Below are 26,741 nucleotides of genomic sequence, written 5' to 3' on the forward strand. Positions count from 1 at the left end.
CAACTCGTTTATGAATGCCCTGAGCTTCAATGCCTGACACTAATCTTGACTCCCATTATCAAGCTCCTCATTGTTTACTGGCTTCATCAAAACAGGGGGGGTGAGTTAAGGACAAAGTGACAACATTTCAATATTTTGGCCTTCAATTGTGTCACAACACTGATGTTTATCTAAATTTGTGTCTACTACCCTTCCCCCATCTGAAAGAGCTTGTTTTGGCTGCTGTTTTGTTAAAAACCACTTGGGATCATACATTTTTCCAACACAAGATCCAATTAACTCAGTGGGATTTTTTTGAAGGCTAAATGTGAGTCTTTTTTTTAATGCACTTGATGAACAATATGCCTACACCATCACCTGCAAAAGGAAACTTTTTTAACTCACCTGTTTTATAACTCATTCCTATTTATGCCTCCAAGGAGCCAGGCAGAGGTTACAGACCCATACAAGGCAAAAAGCTTAGATCTTACAAATTTTACATGTTTTACCATGCAACCTTATTCAGTAATACAATCTACATTACATGCTGTCTTGTGGTTATGGAAGCTGTCAGTTTTATTTTGGATTTTAAAAAGCAGGATTTATTAAACATAACTTTCAGGTAACTGCCTTTTCTTTCTACTTGCTCATTCTGGTATAACTGCAACATCCCCAAAAAAGTTCAACCCACACAGAGAAAATGGCGCACTGCTTTGTTTCCACTACTAGCAGCAGCAGCTCCTTTATTTTAAAAAGAAAATCCAGATTTTAAGAGTTGCACTGATTAAAGTTAAATGACCTAGATAATTTAATTGTAATCCTCTTCCTCAACAAAAAAATACTGCCTGCAGAACCTTAGAGATTAAAGGGGCATTTAAAAGAAATCATTGACTCCAATACTAAGAAAAATTTGAGCGGTTAAGCAGTAGCTCAACTTTTGCCCACCTTTGACAATATCAATCTTTTATTTTCGTATTTTTCTAGCATCTTTTTTTATTACTTACTCCCCCCATAAACAGTCTAAAAACAGCTGGAAGTGCTATGAGGTCTATCTTGGCATTCCCTGTAGGGTGGGGAAGAAACAGAAGAGAAATGGGGTTTATATGCCTTCCCCTCATCCCTCCTTATGGATTCATGTGTGGCTGAATCTTAGCTACCAATCCCTCCTTACAGCAGCACTAAACTCATTTGCACTTTGGAAAAGAGGGATAAGGAGCATAATGTGACCTGGAAAGGTATTTGGAACTTTGTATTACTTGTTATGCAAACAGGTCACGGGATGCAAATCAACATTTGGTCCTGGTTGCATCCTCATTAAACGTTACCAGGATTTGGAAAACCAGACTGGGTGTAGTTTTTCCATCACTGCTAAGTGAAAGGTTGAAACAGACTCAAGCAAGAGGTCATTTAAGGACAACTGGAATTTGACCCTGCACTTCCTGAAGAGCCAGAGCATTGGTTTCACTTCAACTCTGTGTCATACCCAGCTCTGGCCTGAAGAGCTGTTTTGAAATCCTCCTACTTCTGAAGCTTATGTTGCATATTCCATCTACATATATATATAAATGCACACAAGATCTTAGGAGGTGAAAAGTATGACAGAACAATATTGTCCACATACATTCATTTTCTTTTATCTTCCAGTACTGTATAGAACATGTATACTTACTGTATCACAAAAGTATGACTTACATATTTGTACTTCCTACAGAATTACAATTTTTACGCTGATTTACAAAACATATTTATAGATCTACCTTTAAAGGCCCCTTCCAATCCAAATAATTCTATTATTATATGACCTAGGTGGCTTTTAGTCACTAAGCTACTGCGCATGAGAGAATAATACATTAAAAAACAGGCTTCCATCTACGTTGAATGAGTGCCAAACACAGATGTTTGAAAAAGCTTTAAAGAGAAATCTGAAAAATGGCCCCCAAAACAGTACTCTTGAGAGAAAAATGCGCCTGGGAATAATTTATGTCTCCTCTTCTGTCTACCTAAGCCTAGACAAAGACCAAGAATGAGCCTTTTCCACAAAAAACGCCTTCAAACAACCCAGCTCTGGTTCCTGCTGTCTTCATAGGAGCTGCTGGATATTCAAATGCTTTGGAAGACTTCTTATATTCAAGTACCCAAGCATGGATTTAAGTGCTCTGCTCTACGTTTACAGGTGGATTTTGACCTCATGTTTTCTTTCCTGAGATATCCTGGGGGCTACAAGGAATTCTTTTTAAATGGGTGCAGGACTGGGAAACAAGAGGGGGAGAGGAGCTTCTTCCCCCCAAAACTCCAGTCTCCTGTTTCTACCTCTTCTAGCCGCCTCCTCTGCTCCTTCTGCTGCTCGATGCGTTTCTGCCGCTCTGCCAGCAGCTGCCTCTTGTACTCCTCCTGCTCACGGAGCTGCTGCTCCTGCAACAGCTGCTGCCTCCGAAGGGCCTCGGACCGCTCCTTGTTTTCCTGCTGCAGTCTCAGGAAATCACGTCGGAGGGTTGATTCTCCAGGCACATTGACAATGGAACTGCAACAAGAGGAAGTTAAAGCCTTCTGTATGATAAAGCCTGATGGGCCATTAAATACCTTTGCCAAAGCAGGGGAACATTAATAAAATATATCATCATGTTAAAAGTTTAATCTCGTTTCTTTTGGAGCAAAGACACTGGATGTACGTCAAATACACGCTCTCAGTGGAAGGCGTGAAATGAGGCCAAGCAAAGTCAGGACGAATGCTAACACTGTGGAGACCCTGATCAATCATATTTGCCATAAATCTCCATCCAGAGCTTGTTTGCTCTAAGTCATAGGAAGGGGAGCTTTCAAACCTTTAACAGTCACAGCATAGGTATTCAAACCCTTTGAGTGGTTTGTGCATTCACTTAATAAGAGACAGAAATTTAGCATGCTGATTTATAATCACAGACCTTTAGACTTGGCATGGACTGCCCAAAGCCATCCCAAAAGCAATTATTACCTTGGCTCTCCTTCTTGTTCAGGCACTTCCTCCTCTTCTTCCTCACTTCCACTATACTCATACTCCGTCTCATCTAATAGGAAAGAAACAAAGGCCTGGATAGTACTTTAATTTTAGGGCAGTGGGGAGTTGCAGTAGCACCTCAGTAAACCAGCTCCTGGCCCCTTCAGTGAGAAGATCCATCACAGCCCCTAGAACTCATTCTATATATATATAAGCTCATCTTCCCAGTGGCACAGTGGTTTGGAGAAGACTTCCAGCAAACTCCCTGAACAGCTCCAGTTTTTACATGTAAGACAAGACACCTGGAGAGCTTCAGCACCACGTGAATGAGGAGAAAAGGCTGCCCAAAACATTTGCTTCACAGCTCTTGTCATGGGTTATTTCCTGTGAGTCTGATTTACGGCATCATTCCAGGAAATTAATCTATCACAGACTAAAGAAGGGAAAGGCATATATGCCAATATCCTCCTAAATACTGTTTAGTGCTTATATCGAAAAGCCAGTGGCCAGCAAGTGAGCAAATTTAATCTATCAGAAAATACAGCACTTGAAATTTATACTTTCTCTGTAAAGGACAGTAAAAAACAGAGCCTTCAGATAGTCAAACTATGAATTAAAAAATTTTAAGGATTTGGGCTATAGGAGCTTCTCCTGGGGTGGTTATTTAGAATGCAAAGCAGGACAAAAATATGCATTTTTGACAAGTGGCAAAGACTTGATTCTTAGAAGCTGCATACCTTTCTCTCCTCTCTTCTTCCTGGTCCTGTCTATATGGTCCTTAAGCTGGATTCGGACTTGCCTTTCATTTGGCTGGTCACGTATAAAGGGATGTTTCAACAGCTGTTCTGTAGAAGGTCGCTGCATGTAATTCTTCACTAGACAACCTTCTATAAAGCTGAAAAACTTTTTCGACCTGAGAAAGCAGGAAGGAAAAAAAAAAAAAAAAAAAACCAAAAAAAAAACAACAACAAAAGATGAGAGGTAAAACTCAGCTGAAAGATTTTTCCTGTCCTTCCTCAAATTCATTTCCTCCATGAGCATCATGTCCTAGAGAACAGTACAAGTGCTGCCTGCAAGTGTATCTCCTAAGCAGATCTGAGTGTGTTCCAGCTGAGCACCGGGCTGGAGTGACACAGGGCTGGAGGGACACAGGGTGACATGAACATTCTTGGAGCACTCAGGCACAGCCTCACTGTAATGAGCCCTCTTTCAGAGGATAACTGCTCTGAAAGTCAGGATATGTGAGTGAGGTAAATCATGTAAACCTAGCCTAGCTGCTTCTGGATCAGAGCTGGATAGAATCCAGCCTGCTTGGAGGAGGCAGGGCAGTTCTGGTGTACCTCCACCTACCCATGCTACAGACAGCCATACCCAAAGTCAGGAGAACTGTGTCTGCCATTCTCCTGACATAAGCAGCACCACACTGCTTTTGCATGCACTTGGGCTCACAGAGTTAGATCTGCCAGAATTAAAGATTATTTTATTTTTTACCTTAAGACTCACACACACACAAAAATTTACAGCACTAGAGGTGAGTGTTGGTCAGTGTTTGTCTGTTCAACACAGCCACTTTGAGTCTCTGACATAATATAAGGGCATGAACTAAACTAAATCCCCCTGCACACCACATAAACTGACAGGGTATGGGAGTTAGCTAAGCTGCAGCACCATCTTTCCAAAATTTGCACTTCATTTGAACTCTTGAAAGGGGATCTTTCCAGAAATAAGTCACCCGCCAAAATCCAATAGTGGAAATATTCAAAACTGCAATGAGGCACTGGAACAGGTTGCCCTGAGAAGTTGTGGATACCCCATCCCTGGAAGCCTGCAATGCCAGGTTGGATGGGTTTCTGAGCTCCCTGAACCAGTGGATGGCATCCCTGTCCATGGCAGGGCTTGGAACTAGACGATCTTTAAGGTCCCAACCCAAGCCGTTCTATGACAATTCTACAAGTTTGTCATCATTTGGCCTATCTTCTCATAACCTGCAACTGAGCACTCTATCAAAACAGCCGAGTGACAGCAACACTGCCTTGGACCAGAGCTGCTTTTTAACTGGTATGGGCCCTCAACCTGCTCCAGTGCTCGGAGAGCAAACATCCTCACTACATGCTTAAGAGGAAAAACAATGATTTCCATCCATCAGTTCACTTCCTTACTTTAATAAAAAAGGCTGAATCCAACATAACTTGGATGTTCAGAACTTTTATTTCTCACACCTTGAATGTTATTATTTCACATAAAAAGGTCAATGAATGGCTAATGCAAATGGCACCTATGCATCTCTATTCCCTTAATATATGCAGAAGGCAAGTAAGAGAGAGCAATGCCTTGCCAGTATACAAGTGCATAAATAAGTCAATCCAGGTAAAGACCAAGCCCAGCAAGCAAGCCATGTTTATACTACGTTGATATTGAATACACAGTCCAATCGCTTCATTATTTTGACAGGATCACAGCATCCCACGATCACATTCCATCGATAAGAAACCTCTTTCTATGGAATATTTTTGTTTCATATGTGCCAGTCGTAACCAGTAACTGCGAGGAAATCCTCTGATACTAATGGATTCTTCTCAGTTGGCAAGAAGCAGGCACTCAATTCCAACCGTTTACAATAATTATAGTAAAAGCCTTCATTAGTTTTAATAGCTCCTTTCTATTTAGCAACTAGAACACCATAGCACTGTTCTGTTTCTGTGTTATGATACATCTGAGAAAACACACTGCATATTAAGAGTGTTACAGGAGTTTATATTTTAAAACATTGATCCATTTGTCACCTTAATACAGATGCTACTCTACTGAAAAAGAAAAACCAAAAACTTTGGTATTTATTTTCACACAATTTGAGATGGAATTTCCCTGGGACAAAGAGAACTAAATAATGCATGCATTTTATTTCATCCTTAGATTCAGAGGCACAAAAGATAACAAGACATTTTGCTAGCTTAAATTGCTTTACAATTCTGTGGAAGGGGTAACAAAAGTGTATGGGATAGGAGAAAACTCCACGCTACATAAGGTAAGATATAATTAATACATACCATTTCTTGGATTTTAACCGTGGGGGAGGGTTCCTGGGTATCAGAAAGAGTGCCCTCATGGGGTGCATGTCACAAAGTGCTGAAGGGAAGAAAACAAAACCAAACAGAGACATAGAGACACTGGTTTAGCTGTTCTCTGTCAATGCCATGACTTCAGCTTCCCCAACCACTCCCACCACCCCAAACATCCATGCAGCAGGTGCAGACAGCAACACAGTAAATGGAATTAGCCCAAAATGACAACAATTCCATAGCTCAATGTGCCCATGGCAGCCCAAAAAGTGAAAGAGGTCAAAGCATGGATCAACCTCCAGAACTGACCAAGATGGGAACATCTGAGCATGGCCCTCCTCCAGCCCCAAGTCATCTGTCTTACTTTCTGGTCAATAAAATACTGGGAGATGATGATGGTGGAAGGGAACAATGAGAGTTACTGTTTCCTACAATCTTCCCTCTACCTGCCCTTCTCTCCCATTACAGAGGGTGCCTCATTTTTACTCTCCAGACCAGGATATGTTTGTACTTCAAGGCATGACAGTTTTGAAGCATGGGAGGGTCTGTATCACTCAAAAGGATTGCCTGCAGAACTGAAATGCAAACCCATAACTTTTGTCCAAAGAAGTCTTGTTTGTTTCAGTGGACATTTAGTGGGAGTCCAGGATCAACGTTGGACAGCTTTTCCTCCTGTTCCACAGCAAAGCAATATGGCAGAGGCAACACAGGGAAACAAGGGAGCAGGGAGAGAGGCAGCCGAAGAAAGGTCTCTAGGAGCAACGTTCTAACCATCTTCCTATGTTTGATCTCTTACACCCTCAGTCTCAGCCTGAGTGATCACTACAGGATGAGGTGGCATTTACCACACAACAGAAATTTAGGAGAAACAGACTGATGGGAAGAGAATTCTGGATAAAAATAAGGGGCATCAGTCTTGGCAGAGAAGCCCCTTGGATGCCTATGGATCCCTGCAGACCACCAAAGAGTCCATAGAGATGGACTCTTCAGCTGCCACTGGAGGAGGAGGTAGAGTACCAGAGCACAAGAGCTGTTCAGCCCTTACAAAGGATCTTTGCTAACTTCGTAAATGCTACTCTTGTGCTTTTACACAAAGAAGGGCCAAGCTCTGTTTGGTTTAGAAATGAACAAAATATTGTCCAATTCTAGGCTTACAAAGCCATACAGGCAACACAAGGCACTGAAGAAAAAAGTATGGCAAAAAGGAGGTAGTTCACTTAATACAGGGCTGGCTGAAGAGTCCTGGGAGCACCTCTCACTTGGACATTCATGCAAATGTGCAGTTAGGAAGGAAAAAGAAAACAACCCCAAACTATCAGGCCTCCTAAAACATGAATTAACACATGACCACTGTGATTTGACTTTTAAGTCTTGCATTAAAGTCAATAAGAATAACAAGAAAATTAGGGAGTGGCTACAGTGAAATGACCAATTTTTACCTGGGAAATATAAATACTTTATTTCAACAAGATTATTTCAAAGACATTTCAAGCTGGGCTGTGTTGTGGCGGTGAATTTTTATGTGCAAAAAAGATTAAGTTGCTTTTAGGTACCTTAGGCTCTTTTTTTTTAAATACAGAGCTCCAGCTGAGGGTGAGGGTAAGTATATTTACAAGATCAATAAGGACTTTCATAAAAATTATCATTAAAAGTCAAAACACCATGCCTAACTTTTTTTCTTTTCAAAGGTTTCTGTCCTCCTCACACATCTGCTGTTTGCCTTCATATTCTAAAAGAACTATGTGAAAGGAAAAAAGCCTATTAAAAAGTTGGGCATTTTTGGTTTCCAGGTTTTCCTCTCAAATCCAAACTAACGGATAATGATTCCTGCTTGAGAATACCTAAGTTCAGTGCTTTGTCCTGAAGAAGGATTTACAGTTTAAGCCATGTCAGTGCGAAGGAAGATTAACACCACCCACCGGTGAGTGGAAACAAAAGGAGAAGCAATGTTAGCATCATCCAGACTGACAGAAAGCCAACACAGAAATAGCTGCTTCAAATGCTTTTTTCATTAAGATCTGCTTCCTCAAGGCCCCACTGACCCTCTCCCCAGCTGAGGTTTCAGTATTCCAGGCCAGTCCACAGACAAAGTGGGACTCAACTCCAAAACACAATATACTACCAATAGGAAGGAAGTCAGACACTCGATTAGCTTCCAAATATTCCTGCTATAGAAATTAAATTACTGCAGTCTGCACCGTAGTGTTTAAACACAACCCTATCTTTATCAAAAGCATTGCTATTTATGGGATTTCATATTTATAGAGCAGGCAAAACCAAAGAGAACAGAAATAACATGGGGATATTTTCAGAAACCTCAAGACTAGGCTTAGATTACAACCAGCATCACCCAAGTATACGTTTCAGCCTTAAAACGAGCCCACTGGAGAAGCACAGGGATCACTTACGGGGAGCTCCTTCTGCCATCTCTATGGCCGTAATGCCGCATGACCAAAGGTCACTCTGCAGAAAAACAGACACACCATATGTTAGTAGGTGGATTTACCCATTCACACACTAAGAGAGCACTATTTAGAGAGGCCCTGTAGGTGAGGCTGAAACCAAATACCATGGCTATTTAAATAATATAAGCCTCTTTCATCATGTAACTGTATCATAAAATCCTACTTTTCACATAATACGTATGTATATGCAGAAACACACACACGTATTCTTACCGAGTGAGCAAACAACCCTTTCCAAACAGCACATAAAAATACATTCACATTATGACAATGGGAAATACATTTGCCAGAAATCTAAGCCTATGAAACAACAGCATTTTCAATATTCCCTTTTCAACAAAGAACTGAGCAAGGGCATTCCCAGGGTGTGCACAGATGCAGTTATAAAAGCAAAAGCTCAGCTCAAATTTAAAGTGGCCAGACTTGCCGAAAACTGCAAGAAAGTGTTCTTCAGGTACGTAAACAAACAAGCAAGAACAAAAGGAAAATACAGGCCTACTGAAAGGAGAGGTGAATTAGTCACTAACACCACTGAAAAGGCAGAGGTTCCCAAAACTTACACCTCTGTCTTTACCACAGACTCCCAAAATTTACACCTCTGTCTTTACCACAGGCATTACTTACAACCAAAGCCAACATTCCTCCCCTAACACCTCAGCTTTGCTTAAAACATTACAGAAAAAGAGCCCTTCAGTGGCAGCCTTTCAAGATACCAGCTCTGGCCAGCACCTCTGACTCAGGAGAGACCAAACAAGAGCCAGGAAGATCAAACACAGGGAAGAGATGGAGGAGTCCTGGCAAGGAACCAACTTCAGAGAGTGACACAGCTTAATGGGCAAAATATTGGAAGAGACTGCCACGAAAGAGAGCTGTTCTTGAGCAAAGCAGTCCTCATTTCTGGCCATAATTGTGATTTTTTTTAAAAAATACTTTAATGAGCAAATAAGCTCTTCATGCACTACAAGCAAAGAAGCATTTCTAAAGATCATATTTTCAGACCCAGCAAGGCACTCTTCTCCTAGTCAAATGCAGCCATCTAAGCTAAAGTGCACATCCCCATGATGTTAGAGAACCTTTCAAACAATAATTTTTTGTGAACAACCACCCTACAGGCTCCACCAGGAACAATAAACAGGTATTTTCAGAGGAGAGAGGAGTTCTTTTTCAAATCACTACTGCATTAACAAATATTGCAGGGAGTTTTTCTGCTTAATTAAATCATTTAATAGCGAACCTTCCTTACTAATAACAACAACTCTATCTGGAAAGATATAAAACATTAGCTTAGGTACAATGAGATGCTGAATGTAAAAAGGAATTAAATCAAGAGAAATAGGATCAATCTGATCAATCTTAGTCAAAATGTCAAATTATCTGGGTGTTTTACAAAGATTTAGACATGCACAAATATACTGATAGCTTACACTATCAGTCTCAGCAAAGTGATATAATTGACATTCAGCTCTATAAATTCATTGTAAGGCCTTAATCTCTGGCTTTCTGATGTCCTTGTTGTCCTTGGTTAAAGATAATATATTAGTCCAAGGAAAGGTTTCTTAAAAACCAAGAAAGGTTTCTTTCCTTGTGCTCTCATTAAAGTCAGCTGAGAGGAACTTTCAAGATTACAGTATGCTTTTACCAGATATATTTAACTTTAAATACATACACCTAATATTCTTAAGGGTAGTGCAAATACCATCAAGCCAATTATGGTTTTGCAGTAATTAAATCCTTGGTTTGCAGCAAGTTACGTAAAGAATGATCTTTATTAAGAAATGTTGTGATGGATAAATTTCTATCAAAAAAATCATGTATATGTATCCTGAAATCAGAAGTACTTTTACGAGTTCCTTCTGTACTTCAGTGGCTCTCCAGACAGTGGTTCTATTTAAGGCAAAATGTATTGTTCTGGGTTACCACATAACTGGGACATAGTGTAACTCAATTTAAAGTACAACCATTATGCAAATCAAGAACACAAGCATTTCCAGGTAAACTCTATTTTGCCTTCTCTAAGCACCTACAGCACCTCAAGTCCCGTATTTACATCTCAAAACTACAATAACGCAAGCAGCAGAAAGTGTTAAAGGTCACAATTTGATAGTATCCTTACCTTGTACTTTGGTAATAAGAATGTAACTACACAAAACAGTTATTACTCCTGCAAAGCATAAGAAGTCTCAAAAACTGCCATAGTCCACGGACATTTATATTACAAGTGTATGTTTTGGGTTTTTTCTTTGAACAGGACTCTTACTCTGTAATCATACGTAGCATCGGGATTCTCATCACAGGCAATAACTTCTGGAGCCATCCAGTACGGAGTCCCAATGAAAGTGTTTCTCCTGCCAACTGTCCTGTCCAGCTGAGCACTCACACCAAAATCCACTGGGGGTGGGAAAACAGTAAAATGAATTAAGAGGGGGAAAACAACACATTGATTACTTTTGCTAAGTGATTCGAAAATAAAGCCCTGTAGATGTCCCACGTGGGAGGACCATGCTGAAGAGAAATAAAATGATTAATCCTGAGGCAAGTGAGTCCTCATGGTTCACACACAATGTGCTTGGGCACAAGTGTCAAGGGACACAGCAGCACACAATCACCTCTCCTGTAGCCCTCACTGGTGTGCCTGGACAGGAGAGCTCAGCTGCAGAAGTACTGCCTGGGAGGCTGAGAAGGGGCTGTTTAGACCCTTCCCACATGGTGAAGCCAAGCACCTTTGCCTACACAAAAAACAGCCACTTCCCAAAGGTACCTCTCATGCTATGGGAAAATGGCATGCATAAACACGTCCCTTTCAGCTCACCACTTTTTCTGCTCTAAAATATGACACAAAAATAACCTGTTGTTCAGCGAGCTGCTCTCTGTTTTAATGCACAGAGCAGAAACATCAATGAGAGCAAAAGATGAGAATTATTCAGGAAGCGCTAACTTTGGGCACACATGCACACAGGCTGGGAAAGAAATGCCCATTTCATTACAAAGCAACTACATTACAAAGGTGTTTTCTGCCTTTCATTTTGCCCAGCTCATGACCACAGCTGTATGTCCTTCTATATCAGTAACTGCATCTGCCCTAAGAGGGCTGTGTCAGCCTCACTGCACCCACCATCTGAATGACACTGAGGAACTGGTGCAGACAAGCTCAGTGCAAGCACTGGTTTGGAAGCTACTGTGCTCCATTTTGGACCAAATGAAGGAAAGCTCTCCCAAGCGCTTCCTCCTCCAGCAGCCGGGACAACTTCCCAAGCCTCATGCTGCAGGAAGGTGTAATGCAAACCAGAAGGGATGTGGGCTGGGTGGGAGGGCTTCGGCATGGCTCTATATTTAACGAAAAAAAGGTGGCGAGTGTAGCGTGATACAAACACAGAAGGTTGACATGTGCACTAACTGAAAGAGACAAATTAGAGAGGAAATAAAAAAAAAGAGTATGTCCACTTGGCAGGAGAGAAGAGGCCAGGGATGAGCACGATTTTCAGCAGGCATGCCAGAGCTGGAACTGTGTTTTGAATTCAATGCCACAGCTCCCTTGAGAGTGCTGTCCAGATCATATTTTTGTGTCCAGAACCTGAACAGCAGGTGCTATTTTAATTAAAGCTAAATACAAGAGAGACTCCTGTCACTTCCCGAGTCCAGAATAAAGTGAATCAGAACAGACTCAAGTTACACACAGCTCAGTAGGGGAAACAAAATGATCCATGCACTGATTCTGGCATGAAAACCAACATCTCCTAACCAAATTCAACAACAACCTGTGCTCCATCCTCTCCAAGCAAGAGGAAATACAGACAGGCTGTCAATCCACATGGAACCACTGACAGAGTACTCATGCTATAAAACGTTGCAGGGCTCTTAAAGGATGAAATAATTTGGGAACATCATAAAACCAAAGGCTGAACAAATGAGGAAGTGGACATGTGTGCCTACTTACCAAGTTTCACTTCTGCATTCTCTGTTAATAACACATTTTGCCCTTTGATATCCCTGTGAATCACATGATGGGCATGAAGATGTGCCAACCCCTGCATTAAGGAGAAGAGAGGAAGGAGAGAATGTTCAGAGTTAGGCTCTTGGCTCAGCAACAGACTACCCATACCCAGCAGCCCCAAAGGTCACAGCACTGTGCCTTGACCTCTTGCAACTGGACCCTCTTGCAGTGGGACCTGCAGCACACCACCCACACAGCTTTTGGTGATGGAGCAGAGACACAGGCTCAGATCAGGCTCACACAGTACCTAAACACAGCCCAACATCTGCATTGTGCAAACACCTCCCAGCTGTCCTGTGAAGAAAGTTCAGCTCCCACAAAGTCTCCAAGTAATTACATTCTCAATGACATCATTGTCAGCGTACGCCACTGATTTCTGACGTGCACAGGGTCACACAGAATTCAGCTGGGAAGGAAGTGGAAGGAGAAAGGAGGCAGCATCCACACGTATATATGCACCCCAAGAAGGAGGTGGGGGGTGATGGACTGGCAGTCATGTTTGAGGGCAAGGGAGGACAGATTACAAAGACATGTTCTACTGCAAAAGCGCAGTTCTCTTCTCTAGCCTCCATAAACGTGAAACCAGATAATTGTACCTCAGGAAAAAAAATGAAAAGGGGAAAAAAAAAGCATAAGCGTTATACTTTCCAAAGGAAACAAAACCTCCTGGCATACGGTGCTTTTTGTTGAGACAGCACCTGGATACATGCCCCAAAGCATTAGCCATGTGGAGGGAGGGCTGAGAAAGACATATGTTGCATTTTACTCTCTAATGTAATTGGGAGAACAACAGGCAACCCTCTTAGCAACTGCCTGTATTTTAGGTTCTCCGCAGTTTTCTGCTCGGAAAATTGTAGTCTCCAGTGGGATCATCTTGCCTGTTCCTGTTGCCCTCACAGTCTTTTAATGTTTTGTGAAAAATAAAGGAATAGAACCTTTACAGCTGCAAGAGGTTAAGAGAGTAGTGGTTGCTGTAGAGAAGTGTTTCTTAACACATGTTCTTCATTAACTGATCATTTACCAGTTTTCCTACACAACCATTGGGCTGTTTTCCTTTTTTTAAAACAGTTAATGAGTGTGACAAAAAAACACTATCTACAGCTTCCCTTCCACAGGTCACAAGCAAATCAAGTGAACGGCTGATGTCCCCGAGACCCTTCACTGACTGCTAATGCTAAGTGTGGTCTTATTTTTCACAAGAATGAAGGCTTTCCCACAGCTTCACACAGGATATTTTTTTAAGCCTTCTGCTACTCCAACCCAGCCAGAGAGATAATCATCTGTTCTCTCCAGAGTACCATTTAGCCCTACTGAAAAAAACACATTTGGAGTTGCAAAGGCCTGGGAGGAGACAGAGGGGCACATCTCCACTTTCCTGCAGTCCCCTGACCTTTCCAACCACAAGGATTCCCTGGGTCGACCTTCACCTCTGTCTCCATCTACATCAATCTTTGGCCCTTTAGCTCCTTTTAACTTTGTGTTACACCACCTCTCTCCTCCACCTCTGACAAACTCTGTGTTGAATCGGGGTTTGAAAAATCTCATTGCAATGGGAGTTTAGCATTCCTTCTTTCCAGATATTCCAGCTTCTGATGGTCAGTAATTAACACACCTTTTGCAAATCTCTCATTGGAATGAGAAAACAGTTTTCCTCTTTTCTGAGGTAAATATTTTTTCCTCTTCTCAGCAAGTGTTTGACTGCTTTACCTAAGGAGGATCTAGGATGAATGCAACATAGCATAGAATACCTCTGAGCCCACATGTCTCTCAAATCAAGGCAAGATGCTCCTGAAAAAACTAGCTTTCCTCATATTAAAGCATGCTAACTATTTGTTTTGAAATACAACTTCTCCTTTGTAAACAACTTAAAATGTGCCAGTCAAACACCAGCAGCTGGACTGTCCTCTAGCATTTGAAATTAGAGCAAGAGACCAGAACTGTGTGTCTCCCTCCGTCCTCATCTTAAAAACTGCCAAGGCAGAGCAAATGTGTAATGCAGACAACAGCAGCATTGATTTATGCAAGAGCCAGTGCTCATTTCCTTTAACATAAAGCCCTTCAGAACTTCATTTATGATTAAGCAATTGAACAGACACTGTAGTGGTATGGGTAGGAGGCAATTTGTTTTTCAAAGAAGCACGAGGAAAACCATCCCAGATTTACTTAGTGAAGCAAAACAAATGCCAATTCAAAAAGCACTTAAACTGTACCAACTGGAAATTAAATATTAAGAGTAATTAGCTTAAGTTGCAATTTTAGAACAACTGGTAAGCTGCAGACCTCTTCCTGAAAAACTTCTGTAGCGCCGCCTGCAAGCACGGCACAGGGCACAGCCACACGTGACAGAGCTGCTCGCTCTAGACAGACTGCAGGGACAACACAAGATGAGAGCACATCACAGCAAAGAAGTCCTGACTGCTGGCCTGAGCCAATAGCTCTTCCTCCATGAACTTGATTAGGAAAGAAAAAGGCAGCTGCAAGCATATTTAGAAAGCCCATTCTGTACCCTACTGTGCTACAACACTGTTTCAGCCCCAGGTTTCAGGGACGCCGTTTCACAGCTTCTGCAGTAGGCAAGGTCACTGGCTCCTCTATTGGATTCTCATGACTAGAAATTGCAATTTTCTGCAAGGGTTCTGCTACAATACAGTACAACTCACACCAAGTTAAATGATGTGGAGCAGACATCTATCTGCTCCCACGCACTCTCCAAGTGATGACATGGCTAATGGGATTGATCAGAAACAGCTTCTTGCAGAACCTCAAGCAAGGCTGCATCTCTGTCAGACTGTTTCTGTGTGGGGCAGGCTGTTTTCCTTACCCGGAGAATCTCTCTGGAGATATATGCTATCCAGTCTTCTTTCAGGGTATTCCCTTTTGTGTTCTTCACGAGGTCTGTGATAGAGCCAGCTCCACAAAACTCCATAACAAGCTGCAAAACAAATATCAGTGTACAACCAACATTAAACACAGATCTCAGCTGTATAGCAAAGCAAAATAATCAGGTTACAGCATTAATTCGGGAAGCTCTTGTGAAGTAGAGAATGAATTTACATCTCTGCCTGGAAAATGGATTCAACCAAATGTCTTCAATGTGTGTCAGACATATATGGAATATGTCTCACATTAGTTACCACATTTTCAAGGACTGATTTAATCACTGTAATTTAATGCTGGGAATCTGGATTTGCTCAGCTATGCAAAATGCATTAGCAGTAAGAGCACATCCAATGCTGAAGGAATCAAACTTATCACATTACTGCAACACTTCTTATCCTTTAACTTCCATGTATTTATGGAAGAACGTGCACCCTGCCATTTCAACCCCAAACTTCAGTCCTCTAGAGGGTGTAGATGAGGTGGGATGAAAAATGTAATGGGTACAATCTCAAATGCGGCTTTCTTTTTACAGTCACATATTCTTACTGCTCAGCTGCCTTGTTCCTATGAAACACGTTACTATCCATCTGGGAAACAGGGGAAAAAAGGTTACTTAAAGAACAAATCCACTGCTTATAGCAAATCTTGCTTCAGACATCCCCTTACGGATGTGTGATTATGCTCTGTGATTCACTTATCTAGCCATTCAGGCAAGCACCAAAGTCCTTTAGTTTGTCTTTCCATAAAGTGGTATTTCTCTCATCAATCTATATCCAATAGGGAAAGACTTAGGAACATGTTTGCAAAACATCTGCTTACCCACAGTTGGTCATCATGTCCTGGAGGACTTTTCTTAATGAAAGCACCATAATAAGTTGCAATGTTTCTATGATGAGAATATTTCTTAAGCATATTAATCTCCAGTTTGATTTCTTCTTCTTCATCCTTTGGAAAAAAAATAAAACAAACCCCCATATGTTTAATACACCACATGCATTATTGATTTATTCCTCACTTTCACACAAGTAGATTTTTTCTGAACTTTAATTTACACCACCATCATGTTCAGTAAACCCCTCTGATGTTCATGTCATTAAAATCCTGTCTATTGAGATGGTCTAAAACAAGTCTTCCTCAAGTTTTCAGCAGTGCAAAGAAACAAATAAAATATGCAATGGATTTGACCCAGTGATGGAACATTACATAATCTGTTTCAAAAACCCAATGCTTGTAGCACCTTAAGCAAATCCATAGCAAGCAGGCTGGGAATTTATGACAGAGGAGTATTATTTCCAGCTTCCTCATTTTTTCTCCTTTAATTTTGGAAATTTCAACCAGTTCAATTTAAATGTCAGACAGTGGCTTTGTGAAACTAGCTGCCAAAGCAGGTTCCCATCTTGGTGCCAGCATTGGACTGGCACAGGAAAACAGAGGTGGAGATCAGGAATTCCCCTTCTTGCAAGAAAAAGGCATTTGCCTCGTGCACAAGCTTCCTTCTCCTCCTCCATCTGCCTCTGTGGAGGAAGAGCAAGTGCATCAGGAAGAATGGGCCAGGAGCCCAGGCAGTAAACAGGATGCTGAGACACAAAGGCAGAGGAAGGATTTCCCCTGGCTCCCCCCCCCAACTTCAGCAAGGTGCCAAGAAAAGAGCAGCTCAGGTGAAGGGAGGTCATCCCTCCAAAGAGCTGAAATGGATAACATAACGAAACCACTCCTTAAAAGACCCCCAACTTGCTTTTGAAGTGACAGTAGGACATGATGCATGGAAGGATCCACACGCTTTGAGGTGGTGTGTGAGCAGGCAGACAGCAGATACAAAAGAAGGAGCGGACACCAACCCACCCCCAACTCTCTCTTCCCACACCTAGACAGCAGGAGTCTTCTTCAAGCACCTATCAAGGCAACAAATTAAAAGGCAGGTGGATATTCCTTTTTGCTCCACAATTTTATATCCAAGCAGAAGAACATCTACCTTAAACTGATTCCAGGAAGAAGCCAAAACTTCTCCCTAGGGTTGCTGGCTGATGGGAACGGTAGCACATACTCTAATTATTCTGTGATGTCAAAGCTGATTATATGATAAAATTTTAAGCCTTAAACTTCCTCGCAATTTGTACCACGCTAGCAATCAAATATCCTATTCATGACACATGCAGATGTTAATACTAGCTCTGTGTTAACTCCTTATACACACCCGTACACAGGGCTTGAACAACAGACACCACTCTCTGCTACAAAGCTAACTACAACCATTAGTACACGCTACATTTCAAATACTCTAATAGTGGAGTGCAACGCTTACTTGTAAATTATTATGACAGATGTCCCAAAATGCACCAGGGATAAACTATTCTTATATCTTCTCAATACGAGTCTTTGAAGTAAAATACTGGGTATTTCCGGCAGACTGAACAAAATAGTAAGAAAACCTTGTAAATCAAAGTTCCTAGTGAACAGCAGCCCTGGGAGAGAGCGTTGTCAGAAAAGCTTTTTGAGCCAAAAGCTAACTTGGTGCTTCCTCGGCTGCTTCTGTTGTCCTTGCTGTTGAATGATTTTTTATTTATTCAGACTATACCCAAAAAGAAAAAAAAGAGAGGAGGAAGACAGGCTTATATTACACCAAACCTCTGAACTGTGCATTTAGGCAAAAAGAAATTAAACAGGAGCATTATTAAACTTGATGCTTTGGGATTTAATTGCTGATAGGTTAATATGTATAACTGGATTAATCTGCTATTTTGAACTGACTTTTTAGATAAAAATTACTTCCTACCCTCAGCACATGAACACAATAGCTTTTGCAATACAATGGGCAGGATGTCCTAAAGGTTGTTTGTGTTTATTTATTGTAACAGCAGCCAAAATGATAATACTCAAACAGGATCTATTTCTGAAAAATGAAATCATAAAAATCCCATCCCCCCCCAAAATAAAAAATCCTGAAGAACAAACAACAAAAAAGGCACACACAGAGCCAGCAGACTGTAGACAGTTACTGCCCTTTCAGCTCTCCACTGAGTCTGTGCCACAGCACCTGCTCAAAGGCCTGCAGCAGAATCTCCCTGAAGCAATATCTCCCTAAGTATCATCCTGAACTACAGCTAACAATGGTCCCACATTCGTATTTCAGCTGCCTTTGAGCACTTGTCCACAACACAACTAGCTCCTCACCTACAGTTCAATCCAATACAAAATGCAGTTTACAATAATAAATGGATTCAGTAATTTTTGTCAGGCTTTGGAAGAATCCACTTAGTTAGTGTGGATCAATAATCCCCTGGCAATGAGTCCTGAAGACTCTGTGGGAACAGGAACTATTATGAGGATTTATCAGCACAGAAAAGGCTGAAGCACCAGTGGGGTACAGCAATTGATAGAAAACTTTAAAAAAAGGAAATTAAAAACAAAACGTTGGCAAGATCAAAATTATTCTGTTTCAGATTCAGGAGCTTTTTTTTTCCAGGGTACAGGTCATTTCATCCCAATGTGGACATCTGAAAGAGACCAAACAATGTGCACCCTGCCAGTGTTTACTTCTCCCCACTAACTACAAAAGGAGGGTGAGGTCATTAACCAAGATCCAGACACCAAACTTGCAGATGTCTTGCATCAGGGCGAGATGAGTCCCACCCAAAAATCTCACTGCATAAGGCCCTTTCTGCACAGATCCCCCTTATGGACACACATGCCTCAGGGAGGGAACACTGCAGCCTGCAGCAGGGATCCTCCTGAGGAGATCGAGGTGCTTTGGCAGCCCTCCTGGGATTTGGACATGTGAGCCAGCCTCAGAGATGGAAGGTCTGTCACCTTCTCCAGACAACACATGCACTGCAACACCACCACTGACAATCCCTCCTTTTGCAGAGGCAAGGGTATCACAAAAGCAGAAAATTAAAACTGATTGAGGCAAGAGACTGTCATTCTCATGAAGTAATACAAAAGTACATCCTTTTTTCTTGAAGGAGAGAGGCAGCTGGTGAGCCCTTCCTAGTGATTTTATGCAGCTGGCATCAATTACCACTTTAAGCCATTATCTGTGAATACAAACTTCCATTGAAACCCTCTTTGTCTTCCCTCCGATGGAGCTGGTGGAAGTGTTTTATACTTATACATCCCCTGTCTGTTTGTGACAGCACTGATTACCAGTAATTTTTGCAGTAAGCTATACTTTTGCAAGACTCACGTGGTTAAATCAAGCTTGGAGCAGCTTTCCTCTCCCTTTTCATGTGTTTCCCTTCAGAGACTAAATGGATGTGCCAGCATCCCTAGGGCTTTCTAACTGCAACATTCTTTGACCAAAATAATCTTTCCTGTAAGATTAAAACCTGCATATGACTCCCACACAGAAATCCACCTATGTATATTCAGATTTCTAACCATTTGAATCAGCACACTGAAAATAAACCCAGGTGTGTTACCTCTCAGCCCACCACCCAGCAGCACCTGATCACCGTGCTTACTGCTCCACCACAAAGCTCAGCAGCCCTTGTTCTTCCATTCATCACTGCACACTAAATATCAGCATGGGTTTCTGGGCATGCAGATGGCAAATCAATGACTTGTTTTTATTACTTCAGCATTTATAAAATTGTGATGATTTAAGTAGCTGAAGATTTAAGTATTTGACCGTGGTTGCCACTGGAGAAACTCACAGTCAAAAAATGCTACTAGTGCAGATCCATGTAAGGAAGATTATCAGCTGTTTTCCAAAGGTAGCACTCCACCCCCTGCAACATTATGGAAAGAAAGCACTGCATATTTACAGAAATTTTTAGAAAACAAGGAATTCAGAAACACTTTGCTGGACATTTTTGAGGGATGGAAAAGAAAAAAACTAGGCTCTAGAAGTGTCAGAATCAGGGAGGACATGACCAAAGGAAAAGTCACTTCAAGTCTGTCCCTAACCATCACTGCTTAGATGCTTCAGGAGACCAAGCACAACAGTCCTGACCTGTTACAGCACTAAAACTGGTATGAGACTCCTGTGAGAAATTGTCTCTGAGAAACACACCTGGAGGAGTGAGGGGGAAATAACAGTTTCCCAAGCTCTATAGCACAATGAAAATATTTCAGGAGCTGAATTTTAAAATTAAAAAACCCCCCCAAACCTCCCAAAGGTAGAGCAAAGATGTCTCAAGGCATATAAGTGGTGACTTTCCATTCAAACTCCCTCACCTGGAAGATCTGTCTGACTACTGCTCTTGGCTGGAAATTTATTCTGCCAGCCCAAGGAGGAGAAACTCGGGATTATTTCCAAAGGTTTTATTTACTCTAGTATTATGATGAGGGGAGATGCAAATGAGAAAACACAGTCCAGCAAGGTTAAAGCAAGACAATGTTCTGTTATAAAGGAGAGAGCAAGTTTACTTATCCTAGCAAATGATTTATATGCTGCTCTAAATCAGTGTGAAGCAGAATACAAATTGGTCCTTTCAGTAACTTTGCTTTCTGATTTAAGAAATGAGACAGTGACAAATCTCGTCTCTCTCCTCACAAACAACATCCAGTCATTTCAAGCTACAACCAAGGGGTTTTTGAGAATTAATATCACTACCAAACAGTGTAAAATCAAACACCAGCAAAACAGGATGGAGTGAAGGAAGCCTTCAAATCTCCTCTCCTTTGCTTTCCCAGTACTGCTCACAAAGCTCTGCCTGCCTATACCCATGGAGCTGCCCTGCCTGGAGAATGGCAGCTGGCAATACTCTGCCTGGAGTTTCAGAGTAAGCAGAGTTCCTGAGGAACACGAGCTCCAGTGGCAGCTTCATCAATTTTGGAATCTTGAGATCACGGCAGAGTTGGAATCTGTGCAGAGCAGCAGGCAGCAGCCTCAGCTCAGTACTGGGAGTGAAAAGGCACTGCTAACCCATGGACTCCCAGAGCAGTGGAGAGGAAACCAGTCTGCCTTCACAGGCATCAAAATGATAACAACTTTCCCTTTCTTTTACCATCTGCCCCTGACACACTAATTGAAGAAAAACAGGAGAGGTCCAAAAGAAACCCAGTTTATTTTCCTTTCTGCTTCCTCTCATGTTTCACTTCTGCCTTCCACTCACATTAAAAAAAAAAAAAAAAAAAAAAGTCCTAGAAGACACCAAAACCACAAACAAAAGTCTTCCTGGACAAATCAAATCACAACACCAATTTTTGCAAACCACCATTCTGTTTGAGTGTCACAACCTCCCTCCTCTTTGCACTCCAGACGTGGCCGGCATCCATTTGGAGCAGAATCTGTCGAGGACAGAGAAAGTCTGAATAGAGCCTAGCACAATAGGTGACCTTTCCTGCTGCAGGAATCCATAATATATACACTCGTTAATAAAGTTCTCACACACCAGGGAGATGTTCTGGCCAGGAAAGCTGGGGCAGTATTGCACACAGCACAGCACTTGAAGTGGGAGCTGTGGCGCTGCCTCCAAGCCGGGAAGGAGGTTGTAATTTCAGGAGGACCCAAACCACAAGAGAAACGATACTCCGAGTGGGTAAGTCCCTGCCAGCGACTGCCAAGGTAGGAAGTTTGTATAAAGCAGAGCAGCTTGCAGTGCAGAGAGTGCAACGTGGAAAAACGTGATCCTCTTCAACACCACAACCAAGTGTTGGGATTGGGAATACGACATAAAATAGCTCGTAAGAAAAAATATCAAATGCAGGCTTCTTGGGAGGGAAAGTCTAAACTGTTTTAAATAAAAGACTTTAATCAAGAGGTGCAATAAATATTTAACAAGTCCTTATACAATCCCTCCTAAATCTTAAATTTCTTATTATACCCCATCCTTCTTGAGAACTTTTTACAAGCCTTTGAGCTTTGTCACCCTCAAGCTAAAAACCTCATGTAAGTTTATTTCCCATCTGTCTCTCTCCTGTGTTACCTTCTCACTCCCAGCATTCTCTGTGCCTGTTTCACTTCACATGCAAGGTCTCTTTTTCATGGACACCTTACCCACATACTCTTCCCACCTTGGCATCAGCAGGTTAGTTGTTCTGCACTGTCCTTCAGGTCCTTCCCAAACACAGATTTTTCCAAGGCCTTCAGACTGCACCCCCTTAAGAAAGGCACCCATCACGCCCCACACACAGTGACAGCGAGGGAGAACAAGCCATCCAGCAAACAGTGGTACAGGTGCTGAGCATCCCCCATCACCGCTGGGAGGGTGCCTCAGCCTCTGCCCCTCATCCACATGGACAGCCCATGCAGAGAAAGGCGTTCATGGGCTTTACCATTTGCAAGCTTTCTGGAAACCCGGCATCCAGTCACTGGGAGCTGCCCACCAGCCTGCGAGCTGCTGCCGCTGCCGGCAGAGCCATGCTGCCAGGAACAGCAAAGCAGCAATGCTGCTCAGGCATGGGGATTGCAGAAGACGGCTGGGAAGCTTTCTCAAGGGTCAAAAAACCCTCATTTTTGCAAGGACTGGCTGGCAGAACAGTGCTGTCCTTATGATCACATTCCGTTACCTTCAGTGGCAACATTTCACCAAGCAGGTGAGAAACACTTCCACCAAACACACAAAACAGAAGCTGCTTTGTCTCGCCTTGGCACAACACCCTCTCTACTGCATGCTAAAGGCACTGTTTGAAACAAGAAAGCAAACGAGCCAAGTTGTTCACAACAGTGCCATCACTGAGACTGCAGACATAAAGGAACAGTTAGATTAGCTGGACAAAGAGGCTTGAGGAAGGACTAGCTCCTAAGCAGGGTCCCAGCACTCCCCAAGGAGCCTGTGTAGCAGCATTGTGCAGGCGCAGGAGATGGAATCACGTGCAGGCAGGAAGGAGCCAAAACCCACGTGAAGACAATACTTGTCTGTTGTCTCCCCCCTAAACCACCTCCTCTGCCAGTCACTGCGACAACAATATTTTCTTTCTTGCCTGATGTGCCTCCGGTGCCTTCACTGGTCACTGAATGAGCTGCTCTGAAGGCACAGAAACCACACCACTGCTGACCTCCCTCAGTAAAATCTCGGGATGCCACAGGCTTTTCCAGAGACAGCCAGAAGAGAAACCTCCTAAGGGCAAATCGCTTGAACGATTTCCAAGGCTAATTCCTTGATCCTAGTCATGATTACTTAAAAGAGTTTCCTGATCATGTTTGTCCCAGCTATACAATTCAACTGTCCATCCTCATCTAGCCTAAATTACTTACAAGTTACACAACAAGCTAGCCTTATATTGACATCTTCAGAGCTCTCATAAAAGAGGGAAGGACTAGTCCCCTATTTTCATCACTACTATTTACACTAAAAATACATGTTGCTATACAATTTCTACATCCAGTCTCAGGTTTCTTGTGATTGGAACAAGCCCTTCCTAGCAGATATTAAAATTAAACCTGTGTGTGAAATAAAGAAATATTCTTTATGCAAAGCTCCATGCTCAGATGATAATTAGAGGAGATGAAGATGCAGGCTAATGCACTATGCCAACATGTTGCATGGCTTTTCTCCTTCCAATCTCAGCATGCATTTGATGCCAAGGAAAGCAACATCTCAGGGGGTGACAGAGCCAAGGAAGGTATTTGCCCACTGCCTGGTCCCTGCTCTGCCCTGGGCAGTATGAAGCTCCACCACTCCCACCTGGAGGGCAGATCTCCTTCCCAAAGGGATCAACACATGAGTCCCTCCCCACATGTGCAGTCCAGACACTGCCAGGCTGCAGTTTGGACCTGGGAGATGTAAAAGGCTGCAGGTTTCATGCAGCTGCAGAGATTCAACAAGAAACTGAAGTTCTGGCTTGAGACTAAGCTTTAAACTTAGAGGGGGGCCAAAGGGGAACATCTGAGAGAGCAGAGGAAACAAAAGGTTGAAACGACTGAAAGCAGATTTCCTATGCACCAAATGCCACACAGACATTGCATTAGCAGAAATGTAAGCTGAGAAAGTAAAATACCTTAAAAATAGCAGTTCTGGCATAACACTAATGTTCTTCTAGTACATACATAGTGAAAACCTGTAATTACACAAAGGCACTAATTTTCTTAAAGGACAGATTTGTTCAATATACAACCTCACACCCACACTGACCAACAAGTCTTGTCGATGAACAGGGAAGAAGAATTTATTTACAACCCCTCTTTCACTTCATATATTGAAGGAAACCAAAATGCTACAAGACAAATAAAATATCCCAACAGTTTGGGATACAAACACAAAAGATATAACCATGCACACCCAAACAGGAACAGAACAAATGACAGGACAGAAAAGTAATCCCACTTGGGCTTTCCTCAGGGCTGTTTCACATAGGATCTTGTACCAAAATGAGATGGGGCTGAAGAAGTAGTTTTCCAGAGAAATTCAGCAACTCTATCGCAGGCCACCGTTTCTTTCCTGAAGGGCCTGGCACTGCTCAGTACATTATATGATTTAGGCCAAAAGCAAAACAGGCAGATTTGCAAAGCAGAGGGGGCAAACTGGCAAAAACAATCGTACATTAAGATATAAAATTTAAAATAAAAATAAAAACAAACAAACAAATTTACCACAAACCAAAACAAACAAAACCCACAAAACAAAACAAACAAACCCACCAAAACACAAACATACAGAGCAGCACAAACAAGTACCACCTCAGTTGCCAGCAGCGGGCAGCTGGTAGCCATGCGGCAAGTACCTCATATTCCAGGAGACACAGTCCCACCAGAGACCTTTACCCCTCTACAGGACAAATATCACCTCAGGTGGACAGAACTGTCCCTCACAGGCACCTTTCCTCCATGTCAAATTGCAAATCCCCAGGTCACTACACTCCAGGCTTCAGCACAACCACTGTGTGCCTGAAATCAGAACGAATCCAGGCTTTGGTCAATGGTTAAGAAAAGAGAACAACTGCTGGAAGACTACAAGTTTTATTATGGTCTTGGTCTCCTGACCCCAGATCAACTAGTAGGTGGAAGAAGAACTTTGCAACATATTGCTAATCCCTCAGCTGTCCACATTCCCTAAGTTTTCTAATGATTTAATTAAGGGAACTGTCATCATTAAAATGCTGCGAATGCAGCAATTTTTCCTTCCAAACATTTAAAACAGTCTGCAACACTAACAAAGTCCTTTATATTGTCAGAAAACAAGTACTGAGAAAAGGCCCAAACCTGAAATTACTGCATTTTCTTTGCAGGCCATCAATCCACTTCTATGAAGTGACATACACTTTACTGAGCGGGCTACTATGAAGAAACAGATTTAACGCTTCTTTTCTAAAGTGGTGTACCTTTGTCTAATGCCCATTTTTAGTGCAGCTAGTAACCTATGCTCTGTTTCACACCCACAAAAGGAGAATTCAAAATTCTGCACTATGCTACAGCTTCCAAAAATCTTCTTGTAAGCAAGGATTGGTGTGAGATCATGATCTGACTTATTCAACGCAAGGTTTCTTTTGTGCAGCAGCCAAAATATGTAAATTGCCCAGGAATAAAAGAAATCATCCGATCTGTACATGTGTCTTACAAACACGACTGAATGACAGTGTGAGAGCACAAGTCCTTACAAGTTTTAATTTCAGGTAATCTTTGCCTAAAGGTTAAACACTTTAGCTCCTCTGGTCCAATATTAGTCACAGCTTAGGCTCTGTCAGTAATTCATAGCCTTCCCCCTGCCTTACGCAGAGAAAGGACCGCAAATCCAAAATGCCAGGTGCCAGCAGGGAGGATCCAAGAGGTTCAAAGGACCCACTGAGGACCCACTCCTCTCACCTGAGGAGGGACAGAAGGGATCGCAAAAACAGCTGCGACACCAGCCCACCGCCGTGTGTTTGAGAAACAGGCTGAGTAAATCACAGCCTGCCTATACCATGGGAGGAGACTGGACCAAGTCCTCCAGGTTTGCCAAAATCAATTTTCAAAATAATCCAGAAAATGCCTTTGGTTTCTTACACCAACATTGCAAGGAAGGACTGCTTAAAAAGCTGGAAGGAGCTTTCACTCCTACTCCCTTTGTCACCATCTCCACCTTCTCTTCCCTCTCTGTTTTGGTGAGAACTGCTCCTCATACTGGTGACAGAGCAGAAAACTAATATCAGGCCAGTAGCTGTGACACCATCAGGCCTGCACAGACCTACTGAAACCTGTCCAAGCCCTTAAACCACCTGCTACTTCTTGGGAAGGAATGGGCTCCTTCTGAAAAGGGTAAACCCAGGCCCATGATGGATATCAGACTAGACCTGGGATTTCTGCTCTTCCCAGCCCTTCCTCATTCCCAGAACCTACAATATAACAGCAGATTTAAGGGTGAAAACACACCACCATGCTCAGCTACTCTGCAGGAATATACAGAAAATAAATAACTAGAAATATGTATGCTGAGAGCAGCTTTCTTGAAGCAGACCTCTCCAACTTGCTTGTTCATGTATGAATGAGATCCATGTTTATAACCCTAGGGGTTTTCAAAGCAAGAAGGAATATG

General features: G+C 42.3%; 1 protein-coding gene across 5 annotated transcripts in view; it reads right to left on the reverse strand.

Moving 5' to 3' along the window:
* The window catches only part of MAP4K4 (mitogen-activated protein kinase kinase kinase kinase 4), a 161,346-nt gene that overhangs the window by 39,964 nt on the left and 94,641 nt on the right, over positions 1-26,741 (reverse strand). For all 5 annotated transcript variants that reach the window (XM_084225699.1, XM_084225698.1, XM_084225697.1 and 2 more), the window contains exons 4-12: positions 16,168-16,293; positions 15,290-15,400; positions 12,412-12,502; positions 10,735-10,865; positions 8,421-8,475; positions 6,001-6,079; positions 3,691-3,866; positions 2,951-3,023; positions 2,290-2,500 (exon numbers count right to left, since the gene is read on the reverse strand). In XM_084225699.1, coding sequence (XP_084081825.1) covers positions 2,290-2,500; positions 2,951-3,023; positions 3,691-3,866; positions 6,001-6,079; positions 8,421-8,475; positions 10,735-10,865; positions 12,412-12,502; positions 15,290-15,400; positions 16,168-16,293 — 1,053 coding nt within the window. The remainder of the gene's footprint in view (positions 1-2,289; positions 2,501-2,950; positions 3,024-3,690; positions 3,867-6,000; positions 6,080-8,420; positions 8,476-10,734; positions 10,866-12,411; positions 12,503-15,289; positions 15,401-16,167; positions 16,294-26,741) is intronic.

This window comes from Fringilla coelebs, assembly GCF_963513975.1.
Source record: "Fringilla coelebs genome assembly, chromosome: 2".
Classification (NCBI taxonomy): domain Eukaryota; kingdom Metazoa; phylum Chordata; class Aves; order Passeriformes; family Fringillidae; genus Fringilla; species Fringilla coelebs.